Below are 20038 nucleotides of genomic sequence, written 5' to 3' on the forward strand. Positions count from 1 at the left end.
AAACCCATGTGAGCATGTTATTGGAAACTAAAGAAACTTAAATTAAAAGACCACAAACAAGCATCATTGGGTTTATATTTTATCCTCCGCCATAGGAGGAGGGATATAGAATTGGCGTCGTCTGTCCATCCGTATGTCACAAACTTTTCAATGAGGAGAATTGTAGTGCACAAGAACCATAACCCCTTCACTTTCTTAAATCAGAGTTATTTCCCGTTGTTGTTTGTTTATGATGTAACTTTTCAGGACCCTATGTCAGATACTATAGAAGATTTCTACATGAAACTCCATGTTTTGTGAGGATTCTACCATACATCAAGGAATTTGCACCCATCCATACACAAAATTTTAATTGCGGGTGATACAAATTCAAAAATATTTCTTGTTTGTTAATGGAACCACTGTTTTATTAACATGCATAATCAGATTGCATATGTATCTCATCAATAACAGTAATAACAAAGAAGCAAAAAACATAAATACATGTTTACACTTATGATAATACATACACTTTGTTTTTATTATGCAAAAATAAATATAAAATGGTTTGTTTTATATATTTTTTTGAGATAAAAAAGCTTCCAATTAATACCAGAGTCCCTGTCTGCCACTTGGCTGGCTGCATAACGACACCTTCCGTGATGTTTGATGGTGTCCATGTACTTCTTACAAAGCTTCGAACCTTATAGCCAGTAACAAATCGTTCAACGTATCCTTGTCAAGTCTGAAAACAACAGAAGAATAGCACATTTTAACTGGAGTGCTTTTACTGTTTTGTCGTTTATTTATACAAAAATTGTGTACAAATAACAATTTAAAGCAAAGATATGATTTATGATATTTAAAACTGTACAATACCGGGTAAGTGAATATGAAGTAAATATTATATTTTAACATAAAATATGTTTATTAAAAAAGAAAATAGATAAAACTTTAACATATGTCCCTGGCTCAAAATAAATTATTTTGAACAATGCACACTTAATTCAGTATTCCAACATGTAGCATTTGGTTAATTTGATATATTATCAGCATAGAGGCATACGTTCTAGAATCTTATAATAAGGTGTTTAGATTAATTGCTGGAATTAGTTTAAGTATACACTTGCCTTGGACATGAAAGTCTTGGTCAACAGGACCATCATGCCATTCGTCCATGACAATTAGGCATATTTGTAGGATGCCAAAATGGCATCTGAAACAAAACATTTGTGCATCAATCGTTGTCCTTAAATTTTAAACGAATAATGAAAATGTGTTATTTCGACCCCACCCACTACTGTACCACTTAACAATCAAATTCGGCTGAAAAACTATCGAAAGACAATTACTTGAGAGCATATACACCAAAATCAATATAATTTAGGTAACCTATTATACATTATCTGACAATAAAAGACATTTTGATACATACTGTATTCACCGAAGTTGATTATTTTCGTTATTGCGCAAGAAGAATAAATGTTTACGTTTAACCGGAAGTCATCAATTGGTTATGCCGAAATGAATTTTGGCTTACTGGAATATAGCGAATATCGAAAATGCTTATATGTGTTAGTAAAGAATTTATGAAAGACAAAACACGTATATATAAATCAAATGTACACTTTTGACACACAAAAGATCCACAATTTGTTTAAATAAAACCATTTAATAAAACACTTCTACTAGCGCTCTGCTAGTTTTGACCTGAGGGCACGTGTGAGTCACATCGTGTATGTGTAAACAGTAATAAAGTCTTTGCTGTCTTGAATTTCGAATAAAATTCGAACCCTCTCTGAATCTTTATAAGCCATGATGCCACAGGCGGTTTAAATCTTTCATGAAGTCAATGCAGTTTTGGAAGAGCTCACGTTGGTGTTGAAGGTAGCAGGTAACATTTTTCAAAGTCCGTCATTTAATGTTTAAAATTGATTAATGTAAACATCAGGACTTTAGAGCTGCATTACAAAAAACACACACAAGAAAATGATTTTAATATGAACAAAAGGAAACACGTTTACCCTAATTTGTCTTGGGACACTAAGATTTTGGATGAGAAAGCTTTATGAACTCGACAATCCAGGCTGTCTCATTAGGTAATGCATGTATTACTTTAATAAACTATATTGGAATCGTCACAAAATATAAAAAAAATTACAGCAACATGGCAAATTATTCACTCGGTCGGAGATTTAAACGCTTTATAATGTAAAGAATTTCTAAGGATGATTACCCTTAAAACGGAATAGACGTAAACGTTATTATTGTTATTTTCTCCCTGGTGTATGTTTTTTTTAAATCTTGGATAAGAAAGTTGTTATTTACACGATCTGTGAACAAGTCCATTTTAATAAGTTACTTTAAATTATTCTGACGGTCATTACATTTAAAAATCTTTATGAAAAAAAAGCTTCAACATGAAATCTACTACATAAGTATTTGGTATTTGGCGTTAAAGAGACATGGCTATATAACAACAACAACAACAACAACAACAACTACAACAACAACAACAAATGTTTACATGAAACTATATAACTTGCATTTGATAAAGATACTGTTTGCTTTTTTGTTAAGGATTGAATTGAAAAGCGAACAGTATCTCGAAAATTGTTCTAAATAAGCCATTACAATATTTGACAGATTTTATATTGTATAGTTAAACATTTTTTAATACAATTTATTTAATTGGCGAAGATGGCATATACAATTCTATGAGAAGTTAAATCGTTCATTTATTATTAGCAACTAATATTTTTGCACTTAAAATGCAAATATGTTTAACACAATTTAAAATTATTCATCTCATTGGAATGCTTAGCTGCACAGTTGGCTTTCTCGCTTTTTGCAAGGTTATTTTTCCCGACGATTGTTTTTTTTTTACATTTGTTGTTCATTATGTATGGAAGCGCTGGAGTGCCCTTTTGACTTCACACTATTGACTTGTGAGTTTTGACTTGCGAGTTAGGACTTGTGTCTTGTGACTTCTTAATTGTGAAATTATTTAAATAGACCGCACTTGAAGACGGCGAGCGAGCAAAGACGGTTGTGTGAGGATATATATTTTTTTATTTGTATGTTGTTTTCAGTGCACTCTGTTGGAGACAACAGTTGGTGTGGTGCCAGCCTATCTGCCTTTGTCGTCTCAGAATAATGAAAAAGCGACACTCATTAAAGTATATTTCAAGCAAGGTTTCATAACATCGAAGTTCTTGGATTTTTGCTACTTGAGCATGGTATTTTATTGTCACTACGTCAACTGAAAATAATCTTGTAGGAGATAAACCTGAAGCGTCGAGGTGTACATCTGCAAGCGCACTTAAAAAGCGTTGTTCACATAATTAGCATGGAAATGCATTATAGCGGACAGTCGGTCGGCTATTGGACGATATGGCGCCGGCTGAAGGTTAATCATAATATGCATGTAAGCCAAAATGAGAAATGCACATCGACTTAAAAGACGTCTCTATTGTGTAAAAGGACCAAACAACATTTGGCATGAAGATGGTTATGATAAGTTGAAGCCGTTTGAATTTTGTATACACGGAGCGATAGATGGTTTGAGCTGGAACATATCTGGTTTAAGTTTTCTGACACTAACAACGATCCCAAACTGATTGCCAGACATTATTTGGAAGCATTGAAACGCATTGAAAAATCACCTCGCATAAAATATATAAGCATGTTTAACTTGTGTAAAACCATTTTATTAACCATTTTGTTGTTGCCTTGTTTAGATGTTCTTATATTTAAGAATAAATGCTATAATTTATGAAAATAAATTGTCATGTTGAACTTTTGTAAACCATTTTGTTAGCCATCCTTTATGTAAAATCTTGTAAATTTGTACCTCGACTTTTCAAAAGATAAGGAGAGCTATTTCTCTCACCTATGCGTTGACATAGGCATTATGCTCTGTCTAAGTTTTTTATACCTCCGAAGATGTTTTGTAAGTCACTTTAGATATTTCACACTTGCTGATAATAATGACCCCTTTTTATTGGCAAGAAAAGGTAACTCTTTCATGCATTTTATTAGAATTATGACCCTTTTTGTTCCTAAGAAATATGTCTAGCTATACGTACTACCTCAAATATTTTCAATTATTTTCAAACCCCTGGATATATTGGTTTAAGATTTTTCATATTTGTTACCCAGCATGACCCTTTAAACCTCTAAGCAAGTGTAGATTACTCTGTTAAGCTTAATTGTATGTTGTTTTTTTTTTCAAATTGTATTTGATTAAATGCGTCATGGTGCAAGAAACGTTTATCACGATTAACATAATTGATGTTCGTTCTAAACAAGCTGATAATCTCGTTGTTTTATGCGACATAGGGAAAATAAACGCGACTTGCAAACGGAATCCAAGTAAAGAAAACGCAATCGAGACAACTTATCATATGTCCTGCCCAAATGCATGTTGGAGAATTTCTGCTTTTCAGATTTACAAGAAATTTGGTAAATGTGGTAAACATTGGCGAAAAATTATGTAGATGCGTTTTAACCATGCTATCAAAATTCCGCGTTTCCTTTTATGTTAAATAACATAAAAATATTGTGTATTCCTCTATGGTCAATTTCGAAAGAAGCGTTTATTCCGAACGAGTTCTTTTTGTGTTCTGGTTTAAAGCCATCCTCCTAACGCACCCACGTCTTATGTTGTTATTTCCTGTAGATTGTGTGCCTGTCTTCTACTTATTGTTGCATTGCGTTTATTTATTACTGTGCGTTTATTAAATAACTCTGCTTTTGCCACGTTCTTTTCACGGTTTCTTCATTTGGGCGAATGTATTTTTTTTATTTACATGACACATCGTTTTTTAATACAATTTTTGATAGAAGACATTTTCATCATTTAAATTGACAATATGCCAAAAATGAAATAAAGGAAAGGTTACATCAATGTACTAAAAATTTTACTATACTGGAATTGGATTTAGCATAAGCGAACCACAAGTCTCGCACACGCCAGTAATATTATCTTGGGCATTCTCTCTCAACCGTCAAAGGGAGGAAACTCGGAAACTCATTCTAATAATCACGTTAAGTTAAATGCGTTTTACACATGTTAAATGCACTCTTCTACCTGAATGCGATTTTATATTTGAAGTTTGTAAAGCTTTGCTATTGTACAGCACGGAATTCAAATTGAGACGGACGGACAAACAAATGGATGGGCGGCCAAAGTTATAGCGATATATTCTATTGAATTACTAACAATTAAGAGACTAAACTCATTTCAACCATTCCACGATGTGAGCTTTACACGATGAGTATCGATTACTTTATAGGAACTTTCTGAAATGCCTATCTAAATAGGCAATCCATATATAAATCGCGTGTATATCAAATTACGATAAGGCGCTATGGCGAGTTTGCTAGAATACGATGTATTAGGGTGATAATACGATTTCAGATTGATATATAAATATCGTGGTCTCGCATCACGATGCGGATACACGAGGTTGCAATGTGGAGTCGCGATACTACTATCGCGATTACGCATCGTGATCTCGCGTTTTCGCACCGTGACATTGTTTTCTCTGATTTCACTCCAACATATACAGAGGGTGTAATCACGTGATAAACATGATGTCGACGTCAATTCTGAGACAAGTATATTCTTCCGTTTTATACCATTTATAGCTTTTGTTTAGTTTTTAAATGCAGCTAAACTTTCCTACCATATCAGTGAGAAAGTGATGAATGTTATATACGTATTAATATTCACTTTATTTCTCGACTTTATTCGCTACGAATTTTCTAATCGGGGCTATAATTTCCGGATCGCCCCGCAGGTGGTTAGCGTGTGGCTATGATATTAATTAGTAAAAACATCATTTTGAATGATAAATAATCATATTATAACGAAAAATTAACTTTTCTGGAAAAAAAATTTCACTATCAACTATATATATAACAAGGTATGCAACCCAAAATCAGCCCAAAACGGGGTGCATCGCTTTGAACAGTCATATCTTCATCAATTGTGCAGCGATTTTCACGATCTCGGTCTTATTCAACGCAGAAATGAATTTCCTTTCTGGAAATGTATATGTCTTGCAATATTTTTACAAATGCTGGGTCAAATTTTAAGAAATTACACGATACACAACTCGCATGACCCAATTGACAGTGATCATGCAGTCTTTATGAATGAAATCTCCAGTTGTAAAGACACACCTCCGCATTAGACCAATGAAATCACTCGTATGTTTAAAATGTCAGTTAGTTGAAATGTGTGTAAACAAAGGTTTCAAACGGCGCTGGAAGTTAGTCTTGATGCATAATGTAACGACAAGAACGGTAGTAATGTTTTTTCATACGTTTTATTGAATTATGGTATCGAACTACATGAACTTTGTAGGGAAGTTGCCCTTTACTCCGTGAAGATTTCAGTCTTAAAGACAGCATGATCACTGTCAACTGGGTCATGCGAGTTGTGTATCGTGTTATTTCTTAAAATTTGACCCAGCATTTGTAAAAATATTGCAAGACATATACATTTCCAGAAAGGAAATTCATTTCTGCGTTGAATAAGACCGAGATCATGAAAATCGCTGCACAATTGATGAAGATATGACTGTTCAAAGCGATGCACCCCGTTTTGGGCTGATTTTGAGTTGCATACCTTGTTATATATATATTTGATAGTGAAATTTTTTTTCCAGAAAAGTTAATTTTTCGTTATAATATGATTATTTATCATTCAAAATGATGTTTTCACTAATTAATATCATTGCCACACGCTAACCACCTGTGGATCGCCCTTGTAATTCAGTGGTCGCCAAAGCGAATCATTGAGTGACCCTATACTGAGCACATTGTACAAGTAGGCTGTTTATTGTATATATAGCGTTGTTAGTTCCAACATTGTAACGTATTATTTTAAAATTAAGTGCTCTCGTAAAGTGTTCACAGAGAGGGATCGGGGTACAGGATCACGTGACTTTATAGGGTTCACAAATAGATGTTAATGGATGCAAAAACACCGGTAAGCTATGCCTGTTGACTTTGTTTTGTTTTTTAATGTTTCTGAAAAATTTCAGGTCGTGCATAAAATAGATTTTTATGTTGCTAATGGCAATTTGATATACATTAGAATTTCTTTATTTGATACGCCTGTGTTCTTGGCCAAAAATTCGATGTATACACGATTCATTAACAAGGTTATGCTGCGCGCAACGTAAAATTTTGGCACCGATTTCAAAGGTATTCAATAGTGTATTCGTAAATCTTATGATATCGGCACATGCAAACTTTAAACAAAACCTGTCTTTTATGCACTAAAGATTTTTGGAAACATATTTTAATAACTTTGAGATATTAAAGTTCATAACGGTGTGTTTTCATTCTGTCCAGCCCGTGTGTAATCATCTGTGAACCCCGTTGATCCTGCATCTGGGTATCGATCAGCTTAATAAGCAGCATGCGTGGACGTTATATTTTAACACCAACACACTGCACGCCTCATATTTCATGGTTAGACAACGTTCTATAATATAAGGCGTTTTAATACAGCCAACTCAAATGTTAACTGTGAACACACGTAGGATGCAATTGGTTTTCTCTGTTTGTTAGAGTTATTTCCCTTTACATACACATTGCATTATATTTTGATAAACTTTGCCCTCCCGATCATTTTTTATTATTTGATAACTGCTTATGTATATCACTATGCATGATCACGTGGGGTTCCCCCTTTTAAGTGTAATTTATGCAAATACGACGGTACATGGGGCTTAATTACAAACTACTTTTTATTACATTTTTTCTTTAGGTTTTCAACTAGTGCATAAAAGACAGATTTTTTGCTGCTTAAGATAATTGGAAATATATTTCAGAATTAATTTAGTTAACAAACATGTGTTATTGTTCATAATTCGATTTGTACTACACGGTTATGCTTCACGCCACGTGATATTTTGTCACAGATTTTAGACGTAGTCAATGATTTATTTTATTGTATAATACTCAAGTTTTGATGATGCTTTGATGCAACTGCTTTAACCCATTTATTCCCAGTGGACTCTCCCATCCTTCTAAGTTGGATCAATTTATTTCCAAAATTAGGGATGTCTAGTATATTTATTTTTATATTTAGAACAATTCTTACAGAAATTCCTTTAAGCAAACAGCGTAGACCCAGATGAGACGCCGCATCATGCGGCGTCTCATCTGGGTTTACGCTGTTTGCAATGTCCTTTTTTTCAGGACGCTAGGCATGAATGGGTTAAACTTGTGGCCTTTTGGCGAGTTTGAAGACTGTCAACACCAAGACTGAGTAACATATGATACCAGGACTGAGGTACATGTGATACCAGGTTTAAATTACATGTGATACCAGGTCTGAGTTACATGTGATACCAAGTCTGGACTTAATGTGATACCATGTCTGAGCTATATGTGATACCATGTCTGAACTTCATGTGATACCAGGTTTGGGCTGCGTGTGATACCAGGTCTGAGCTTCGTGTGATATCATGTCTGAGATTCGTGTCAAACCAGGTCTGAGCTGCGTGTGATACCAGGTCTGAACTTCATGTGATACCAGGTCTGAGCTACATGTGATACCAGGTCTGAGCTTCATGTGATACCAGGTCTGGGCTACATGTGATACTAGGTCTGAACTTCATGTGATACCAGGTCTGAGCTACATGTGATACCAGGTCTGAGCTTCATGTGATACCAGGTCCGAGCTTCATTTGATACCAGGTCTGAGCATCATGCAATACCAGGTCTGAGCTACCTGGGATACCAGGTCTGAGCATCATGCAATACCAGGTCTGAGCTACATGTGATACCAGGTCTGAGCTACATGGGATACCAGGTCTGAGCTACATGGGATACCAGGTCTGAGCATCATGCAATACCAGGTCTGAGCTACATGGGATACCAGGTCTGAGCTACATGTGATACGAGGTCTGAGCTACATGGGATACCAGGTCTGAGCTACATGGGATACCAGGTCTGAGCTACATGTGATACGAGGTCTGAGCTACATGGGATACCAGGTCTGAGCTACATGTGATACGAGGTCTGAGCTACATGGGATACTAGGTCTGAGCTTCAATCGATACCAGGTCTGAGCTTCGTGTGATAACATGTTTGAGCTTTATTTGCTACCAGGTGTTAGCTGCATGTGATACCAGGTATGTGCTAAATGCGATGTTTGCAAACCAAGATCTTTGCTACGCGCTCTACTTCCAGTTCTGTAGTTTTTTTTGTCAAACAAAGGCAGTTTAACCGAAAAGTAAAAAAAAAATATACTACACGCGTGTATTCTTTGTTTATTATTGCAAAAGTAGCCCTTACGTGAAACATGTGATACATTATATTCGAAGAAAAGACTATCATGGTATAACAAGGAATTATACTAGTTAGCTCAAGTGTAATGTTTTGATTCTTCTACCGCACCAGTTTATATGTTATTAACCCATTTATGCCTAGCGTCCTGAAAAAAGGACATTGCAAACAGCGTAGACCCAGATGAGACGTCTCATTTGGTTCTGCGTTGTTTACTTAAAGGATTTTATGTAAGAAATATTCTAAATATAGAAATAAAAATACTATACATCCCTAATTTTGGAAATAAATAGATCCAATTTAGAAGGATGGGAGAGTCCACTAGGCTTAAATGGGTTTATGTTGAAATAACTGTCGCTTTAGATACACAAACCGGTTTAAACCACTAAATATTTGTTAAAACGTGTAAGCGAATAATGATTTTAAAGGTTTGTGTGCTGGAGGACTTAATCTTTCCATGTAAAGAGGGTAATAAGTGGCGTCAGTGCATACGAAGGCAAGCTTTGGATCCGTAATATTGCCCAGATTTATATCCAAATAACGCAGAACGTATCATAACATAAAAAGAGTAAGACATGTTGAATATGTTTTATTTAAGAAATAACAAGTGATTTTCTTTCTTTCTTCAATTATACAGTATTATAATACAATTCAGTTTTAATCAATACTTGCATATAAAGCGACCTACAAAACAACTTTGCTATGTATAAACCGTCAATGACGTCATTCGTCGATTTTAAGCGGGCATGGTATATTCCACCGCCATCACTATCATCAACAGCATTAACACTTCATAGTAATTTTTATAAGACTTCCTCGTATTTGTCCTTCTTATATTTGTAATTATCTCTTCATCATCGTTGTGTATTTGCAAAATGCAATTCAAACTAGTTAAAACTATTTAATCCGATAAGCCTCGTCTAATGAACATTACTTCATGCTGACCGTTAAAAGATTACTCTAAAACATCCCCGCTGTTTGATATGAAAATTACTCATTATAAGCGAGGCTAGCACAAGTAGAATCGCTGATTTTTTTTAATTCAAACAAACGCAACCTTTGACCCGTTTATTATATCCAAAATAATACTAAGATATTAGAATATACTTGATATAAATATAATGTCTACTGATTTATGTACAAACATGATAATACATAAATATCTAACTGAATTTGCGATTGATATTTCCATCATTGATGTATATAAAAGATAAGAGTTATTAATATGATGCTAACAAATACAGATAACTTTATGCTACGTAAAGATCTTGGACAATAGTCCATTTCGTGATTTTGTTCGAAATCATGCAATTCCATTGACACAAGTAGCGAACGAATTCTTATTTTTCATATACAAACTGTGTGTCGATCAAGAAACATTGATAACAATTTCAGATACATTAAACAAACATAAAACAACACAAAAAGTAAAATGGTTTTAAACACACATTCTCGTCTTTTGAGTCAGTTGTTAGTGTTATCATACAATGAATATATTTGCAAGAAAGCAGTTTTATCACGCGCGTACGTCACACGTCTGAGTCACTCTTTCAACAGATCACCTCATGTTATGAACTTCTTAGACCATGAACGCTTGCATCAAGCAGAATTGTTGCATTGATGGTGGAAACATCATTTGACACATGGTCATGTCGTACATTGAATCTGAAATTAAAATAGATGTGTCTTGTTCTGAGAAAACTGGGCATAATTTATGTGCGTAAAGTGTCGTCCCAGATTAGCCTGTGCAGTCCGCACAGGCTAATCAGGAACGGCACTTTCTGCTTCAACTAGATTTTCGGTATAAATGGACTTCCTTTAAACGAAAAATACCATAAAAACGGAAAGTGTCGTCCCTGATTAGCCTGTGCGGACTGCACTGGCTAATCTGGGACGACACTTTACGCACATGCATTATGCCCAGTTTTCTCACAACGCGGCTCATATTATCATTTTACGCAATTAGAACAGAAATAAATTGGCAGTGATGCAAGCATATCTTTCAACCGATTGTAGGACAAACAGCACCCAGAAAATCGGCACTCTGCTATTTTTTGGCATTCCCGGAACAATCGACATCTCGTAAATGTATCGAACAGAATAATCGGCACCCGATTTAATTCCAAACCTGGACACACGGACGCGATTTAATGCTAAGAAACATGTAATGATTTTTATCAATAAAAACCGTACCAAACCCTTACGTGTCGTGATGAATATCACGATTCCACGGTAAAATTAGTGTGATCACACAGTTTATTGACGGGATGTATTAATCTTCTATTTTACCAAGCCATTTAGCGGATTAGACTAATTAGCCCAACAAACTATACCGGCTTTCTCAATCGCCTTTAATAGGGTGCCGATTGTCCGGGTTTACAATTAAATCGGGTGCCAATTTTCCTTGTCGACAAATTTACGAGATGCCGATTGTCCGGTGATGCAATAAATCACACGTTGCGGTAATACAGCAAGAAGCATACGGAAATCAACACACTGGTCAATACACGTCTGTTTGTAAGTGCTAAGAATAAGAAACGTTTTTTATATGTGTAGTAACATGTTTTGATTTGTATTCGTATCTTGCGGGCCAATATGATTTTTTTCGAAATTCCTTTCATATCCCGATCGGAATCAATATATTATTGCGTTTTGTGCCATTGTCTTATTATATTGTAAATGACATAATTTCAATTAATGTTTGTCTGTCATCCTCATCCTATGTTAAAGCTATTAAAAGAAAGACCCTCGATAATATTGTAGAACTCGAGGCCTAAACTTTTTTCATTATGTATGTATGGGACAAATGCATACATTTGTAATAATGTTATTGTCGGTATTAGCTTTTGGAAAATATGTTTTAAGAACTAACAGGGCCGATTTTTTCATGTTTTCATATCTGAAAAGAATCGGATTGCGTGTAAATAACACAATATTAGTATGTATTTAATTATTTTTATCCATGTTTGAAATTCTGAGTGCAAGATTTTTACACGGGAGTTATATATATGTCGACAGTGTACGAGATTATTATCTGAATCGCCAAAAGTAACATGATTTTAATTAAAACGTCAAAAGTAAATGCGTGTGACTGCATTCAAATATCGGACAAACTATATTTTTGTTATACAATGGTTCAATATAAATTACATTTATTTTAATATAGCAGTCCCTTGTTCATCTGAATAAATTCGCCATGTGTTCTTGCATCTATATACTGTGTTGTCAATATGTAAATATGATGATTCTGTAATAAAAACAATACTTGAATGACCTATTTAAGCGTCCCTTACCTCCAAGATTTCCGGTCATTGCGCTCATCTGTAACCATGGGTTACTTCCGCCTCTGCTTGTACCTGCAATCTGTCCCAACCCACCGAAGCGAGGGTCAATCACACTACCACCCGGTGCTGATGAACCCACTCCTTGGCCGGTTGCACTTCCGGAAGAGCCGCCACCGCTGGGCGACTCGGAAAACATGTTCCGCATAAGCATCAAGCGCATTAAATCATTTGTCTGAGCATGAGTAACCGCCATGGCACACGTAATCACAAACAACACGACCACTACCCTCATTTTCAAGCTTGCGGTGTATAAACGCACGCTACGTTTAACAAAATCCTAACCCCTCTGTTCTCGACTGTTCAGCTTCTAATGCGCGGAAGAGTTTGCGTTTTATCTGCTTACGTTACGTCTTAAATCAAGTTGGCAGGTCACATGATAATAACTTTCTTTACGCCTGGTAACTGTCTGACGCAGGACCACAAATTTGTGTCTCAACATCATGCAGGCATAAAATGACTATAATTGGATCCAGTCTAAACAAAGCGAAAGCGACGTCGGATAAACATCTGAATTCCTTAATTTAATGTTGTTGTTTTTTTGCAGCCTAAAGGTACGCTTTTGCAGTTTTCGTACTCATAAAAAAGTATCAAATTACATGGTTTAAATGAAACTGAAAAGAATTTAAAAATGTTAATGGTTATTTTAGCAAATGTTATACGTGCCTATGCAAATATTTTCGGAAAATAAGAAATGTACGCCAATTCAAATCGCCGAAGAACTGTTTCTATCGTGCTATTCATGCAATAAACGTAGTTTTATAGTATAAAAGACAATTTCATATTTATAGTTTACACAGTCATACAACACTGTAACCTTAATGCGGAAATGCACTTTGGAAAATAATGGGATTTATAATGTTGTCGTACGTTTGGCATTCATTTAACAATTCGGCGTCGTTCCTGTTCCAATGACTGAGTGTTGTTTCAAGCCAGATTGTCCATGGTGGACGTGAACATAATTTAACTGAATATATATTATTTGAAACCGATATGTGATGAGTCTACAATTTTGATTTTTTTTCATATATGATTTAAAACATATAAAAACAAACACTTACTTAGTCCAACTTATACAGGTGTTTCGAAAGATAACACTAATGATACAATCAATTCCGAACGATATTAAAAAAAATAAGATATAACTTTTTAAACCTACCATTGTAAATTTGGGGCAGTAATTTGGGAAAAAATCTATGCTTTTGACATTGGGGATATGGTCGAATTCGGGACCCAAATTTTGTTGAACAAAAGCGCTGCTCTAATATGCTCTGTCTAAGTTTTTTATACCTCCGAAGATGTTTTGTAAGTCACTTTAGATATTTCACACTTGCTGATAATAATGACCCCTTTTTATTGGCAAGAAAAGGTAACTCTTTCATGCATTTTATTAGAATTATGACCCTTTTTGTTCCTAAGAAATATGTCTAGCTATACGTACTACCTCAAATATTTTCAATTATTTTCAAACCCCTGGATATATTGGTTTAAGATTTTTCATATTTGTTACCCAGCATGACCCTTTAAACCTCTAAGCAAGTGTAGATTACTCTGTTAAGCTTAATTGTATGTTGTTTTTTTTTTCAAATTGTATTTGATTAAATGCGTCATGGTGCAAGAAACGTTTATCACGATTAACATAATTGATGTTCGTTCTAACAAGCTGATAATCTCGTTGTTTTATGCGACATAGGGAAAATAAACGCGACTTGCAAACGGAATCCAAGTAAAGAAAACGCAATCGAGACAACTTATCATATGTCCTGCCCAAATGCATGTTGGAGAATTTCTGCTTTTCAGATTTACAAGAAATTTGGTAAATGTGGTAAACATTGGCGAAAAATTATGTAGATGCGTTTTAACCATGCTATCAAAATTCCGCGTTTCCTTTTATGTTAAATAACATAAAAATATTGTGTATTCCTCTATGGTCAATTTCGAAAGAAGCGTTTATTCCGAACGAGTTCTTTTTGTGTTCTGGTTTAAAGCCATCCTCCTAACGCACCCACGTCTTATGTTGTTATTTCCTGTAGATTGTGTGCCTGTCTTCTACTTATTGTTGCATTGCGTTTATTTATTACTGTGCGTTTATTAAATAACTCTGCTTTTGCCACGTTCTTTTCACGGTTTCTTCATTTGGGCGAATGTATTTTTTTTATTTACATGACACATCGTTTTTTAATACAATTTTTGATAGAAGACATTTTCATCATTTAAATTGACAATATGCCAAAAATGAAATAAAGGAAAGGTTACATCAATGTACTAAAAATTTTACTATACTGGAATTGGATTTAGCATAAGCGAACCACAAGTCTCGCACACGCCAGTAATATTATCTTGGGCATTCTCTCTCAACCGTCAAAGGGAGGAAACTCGGAAACTCATTCTAATAATCACGTTAAGTTAAATGCGTTTTACACATGTTAAATGCACTCTTCTACCTGAATGCGATTTTATATTTGAAGTTTGTAAAGCTTTGCTATTGTACAGCACGGAATTCAAATTGAGACGGACGGACAAACAAATGGATGGGCGGCCAAAGTTATAGCGATATATTCTATTGAATTACTAACAATTAAGAGACTAAACTCATTTCAACCATTCCACGATGTGAGCTTTACACGATGAGTATCGATTACTTTATAGGAACTTTCTGAAATGCCTATCTAAATAGGCAATCCATATATAAATCGCGTGTATATCAAATTACGATAAGGCGCTATGGCGAGTTTGCTAGAATACGATGTATTAGGGTGATAATACGATTTCAGATTGATATATAAATATCGTGGTCTCGCATCACGATGCGGATACACGAGGTTGCAATGTGGAGTCGCGATACTACTATCGCGATTACGCATCGTGATCTCGCGTTTTTCGCACCGTGACATTGTTTTCTCTGATTTCACTCCAACATATACAGAGGGTGTAATCACGTGATAAACATGATGTCGACGTCAATTCTGAGACAAGTATATTCTTCCGTTTTATACCATTTATAGCTTTTGTTTAGTTTTTAAATGCAGCTAAACTTTCCTACCATATCAGTGAGAAAGTGATGAATGTTATATACGTATTAATATTCACTTTATTTCTCGACTTTATTCGCTACGAATTTTCTAATCGGGGCTATAATTTCCGGATCGCCCCGCAGGTGGTTAGCGTGTGGCTATGATATTAATTAGTAAAAACATCATTTTGAATGATAAATAATCATATTATAACGAAAAATTAACTTTTCTGGAAAAAAAATTTCACTATCAACTATATATATAACAAGGTATGCAACCCAAAATCAGCCCAAAACGGGTGCATCGCTTTGAACAGTCATATCTTCATCAATTGTGCAGCGATTTTCACGATCTCGGTCTTATTCAACGCAGAAATGAATTTCCTTTCTGGAAATGTATATGTCTTGCAATATTTTTACAAATGCTGGGTCAAATTTTAAGAAATTACACGATACACAACTCGCATGACCCAATTGACAGTGATCATGCAGTCTTTATGAATGAAATCTCCAGTTGTAAAGACACACCTCCGCATTAGACCAATGAAATCACTCGTATGTTTAAAATGTCAGTTAGTTGAAATGTGTGTAAACAAAGGTTTCAAACGGCGCTGGAAGTTAGTCTTGATGCATAATGTAACGACAAGAACGGTAGTAATGTTTTTTCATACGTTTTATTGAATTATGGTATCGAACTACATGAACTTTGTAGGGAAGGTTGCCCTTTACTCCGTGAAAGATTTCAGTCTTAAAGACAGCATGATCACTGTCAACTGGGTCATGCGAGTTGTGTATCGTGTTATTTCTTCAAATTTACAGTATTATAATACAATTCAGTTTTAATCAATACTTGCATATAAAGCGACCTACAAAACAACTTTGCTATGTATAAACCGTCAATGACGTCATTCGTCGATTTTAAGCGGGCATGGTATATTCCACCGCCATCACTATCATCAACAGCATTAACACTTCATAGTAATTTTATAAGACTTCCTCGTATTTGTCCTTCTTATATTTGTAATTATCTCTTCATCATCGTTGTGTATTTGCAAAATGCAATTCAAACTAGTTAAAACTATTTAATCCGATAAGCCTCGTCTAATGAACATTACTTCATGCTGACCGTTAAAAGATTACTCTAAAACATCCCCGCTGTTTGATATGAAAATTACTCATTATAAGCGAGGCTAGCACAAGTAGAATCGCTGATTTTTTTTAATTCAAACAAACGCAACCTTTGACCCGTTTATTATATCCAAAATAATACTAAGATATTAGAATATACTTGATATAAATATAATGTCTACTGATTTATGTACAAACATGATAATACATAAATATCTAACTGAATTTGCGATTGATATTTCCATGTTATGTATATAAAAGATAAGAGTTATTAATATGATGCTAACAAATACAGATAACTTTATGCTACGTAAAGATCTTGGACAATAGTCCATTTCGTGATTTTGTTCGAAATCATGCAATTCCATTGACACAAGTAGCGAACGAATTCTTATTTTTCATATACAAACTGTGTGTCGATCAAGAAACATTGATAACAATTTCAGATACATTAAACAAACATAAAACAACACAAAAAGTAAAATGGTTTTAAACACACATTCTCGTCTTTTGAGTCAGTTGTTAGTGTTATCATACAATGAATATATTTGCAAGAAAGCAGTTTTATCACGCGCGTACGTCACACGTCTGAGTCACTCTTTCAACAGATCACCTCATGTTATGAACTTCTTAGACCATGAACGCTTGCATCAAGCAGAATTGTTGCATTGATGGTGGAAACATCATTTGACACATGGTCATGTCGTACATTGAATCTGAAATTAAAATAGATGTGTCTTGTTCTGAGAAAACTGGGCATAATTTATGTGCGTAAAGTGTCGTCCCAGATTAGCCTGTGCAGTCCGCACAGGCTAATCAGGAACGGCACTTTCTGCTTCAACTCAGATTTTCGGTATAAATGGACTTCCTTTAAACGAAAATACCATAAAAACGGAAAGTGGCGTCCCTGATTAGCCTGTGCGGACTGCACTGGCTATCTGGGACGACACTTACGCACATGCATTATGCCCAGTTTTCTCACAACGCGGCTCATATTACATTTTATTACGCAATTAGAACAGAAATAAATTGGCAGTGATGCAAGCATATCTTTCAACCGATTGTAGGACAAACAGCACCCAGAAAAATCGGCACTCTGCTATTTTTTGGCATTCCCGGAACAATCGACATCTCGTAAATGTATCGAACAGAATAATCGGCACCCGATTTAATTCCAAACCTGGACACACGGACGCGATTTAATGCTAAGAAACATGTAATGATTTTTATCAATAAAAAACCGTACCAAACCCTTACGTGTCGTGATGAATATCACGATTCCACGGTAAAATTAGTGTGATCACACAGTTTATTGACGGGATGTATTAATCTTCTATTTTACCAAGCCATTTAGCGGATTAGACTAATTAGCCCAACAAACTATGACCGGCTTTCTCAATCGCCTTTAATAGGGTGCCGATTGTCCGGGTTTACAATTAAATCGGGTGCCAATTTTCCTTGTCGACAAATTTACGGAGATGCCGATTGTCCGGTGATGCAATAAATCACACGTTGCGGTAATACAGCAAGAAGCATACGGAAATCAACACACTGGTCAATACACGTCTGTTGTAAGTGCTAAGAATAAGAAACGTTTTTTTATATGTGTAGTAACATGTTTTGATTTGTATTCGTATCTTGCGGGCCAATATGATTTTTTTCGAAATTCCTTTCATATCCCGATCGGAATCAATATATTATTGCGTTTTGTGCCATTGTCTTATTATATTGTAAATGACATAATTTCAATTAATGTTTGTCTGTCATCCTCATCCTATGTTAAAGCTATTAAAAGAAAGACCCTCGATAATATTGTAGAACTCGAGGCCTAAACTTTTTTCATTATGTATGTATGGGACAAATGCATACATTTGTAATAATGTTATTGTCGGTATTAGCTTTTGGAAAATATGTTTTAAGAACTAACAGGGCCGATTTTTCATGTTTTCATATCTGAAAAGAATCGGATTGCGTGTAAATAACACAATATTAGTATGTATTTAATTATTTTTATCCATGTTTGAAATTCTGAGTGCAAGATTTTTACACGGGAGTTATATATATGTCGACAGTGTACGAGATTATTATCTGAATCGCCAAAAGTAACATGATTTTAATTAAACGTCAAAAGTAAATGCGTGTGACTGCATTCAAATATCGGACAAACTATATTTTTGTTATACAATGGTTCAATATAAATTACATTTATTTTAATATAGCAGTCCCTTGTTCATCTGAATAAATTCGCCATGTGTTCTTGCATCTATATACTGTGTTGTCAATATGTAAATATGATGATTCTGTAATAAAACAATACTTGAATGACCTATTTAAGCGTCCCTTACCTCCAAGATTTCCGGTCATTGCGCTCATCTGTAACCATGGGTTACTTCCGCCTCTGCTTGTACCTGCAATCTGTCCCAACCCACCGAAGCGAGGGTCAATCACACTACCACCCGGTGCTGATGAACCCACTCCTTGGCCGGTTGCACTTCCGGAAGAGCCGCCACCGCTGGGCGACTCGGAAAACATGTTCCGCATAAGCATCAAGCGCATTAAATCATTTGGTCTGAGCATGAGTAACCGCCATGGCACACGTAATCACAAAACAACACGACCACTACCCTCATTTTCAAGCTTGCGGTGTATAAACGCACGCTACGTTTAACAAAATCCTAACCCCTCTGTTCTCGACTGTTCAGCTTCTAATGCGCGGAAGAGTTTGCGTTTTATCTGCTTACGTTACGTCTTAAATCAAGTTGGCAGGTCACATGATAATAACTTTCTTTACGCCTGGTAACTGTCTGACGCAGGACCACAAATTTGTGTCTCAACATCATGCAGGCATAAAATGACTATAATTGGATCCAGTCTAAACAAAGCGAAAGCGACGTCGGATAAACATCTGAATTCCTTAATTTAATGTTGTTGTTTTTTTTGCAGCCTAAAGGTACGCTTTTGCAGTTTTCGTACTCATAAAAAAGTATCAAATTACATGGTTTAAATGAACTGAAAAGAATTTAAAAATGTTAATGGTTATTTTAGCAAATGTTATACGTGCCTATGCAAATATTTTCGGAAAATAAGAAATGTACGCCAATTCAAATCGCCGAAGAACTGTTTCTATCGTGCTATTCATGCAATAAACGTAGTTTTATAGTATAAAAGACAATTTCATATTTATAGTTTACACAGTCATACAACACTGTAACCTTAATGCGGAAATGCACTTTGGAAAATAATGGGATTTATAATGTTGTCGTAC

The 20038-nt window shown here is 35.1% G+C and overlaps 1 protein-coding gene across 1 annotated transcript; it reads right to left on the reverse strand.

The window, feature by feature from the left end:
- Positions 1-9865: 9865 nt before the first annotated feature.
- LOC127832149 (uncharacterized) lies at positions 9866-12958 on the reverse strand. Its single transcript, XM_052357454.1, has 2 exons — positions 12585-12958; positions 9866-10956 (listed from the first exon to the last, which is right to left on the reverse strand). Exons 1-2 carry the CDS (start codon positions 12865-12867, stop codon positions 10871-10873), a joined length of 369 nt encoding a protein of 122 aa, XP_052213414.1. The 5' UTR covers positions 12868-12958; the 3' UTR covers positions 9866-10870.
- Positions 12959-20038: the final 7080 nt, after the last annotated feature.

Source organism: Dreissena polymorpha, chromosome 5 (genome assembly GCF_020536995.1).
Source record: "Dreissena polymorpha isolate Duluth1 chromosome 5, UMN_Dpol_1.0, whole genome shotgun sequence".
In the NCBI taxonomy this organism is placed as follows: Eukaryota; Metazoa; Mollusca; class Bivalvia; order Myida; family Dreissenidae; genus Dreissena; species Dreissena polymorpha.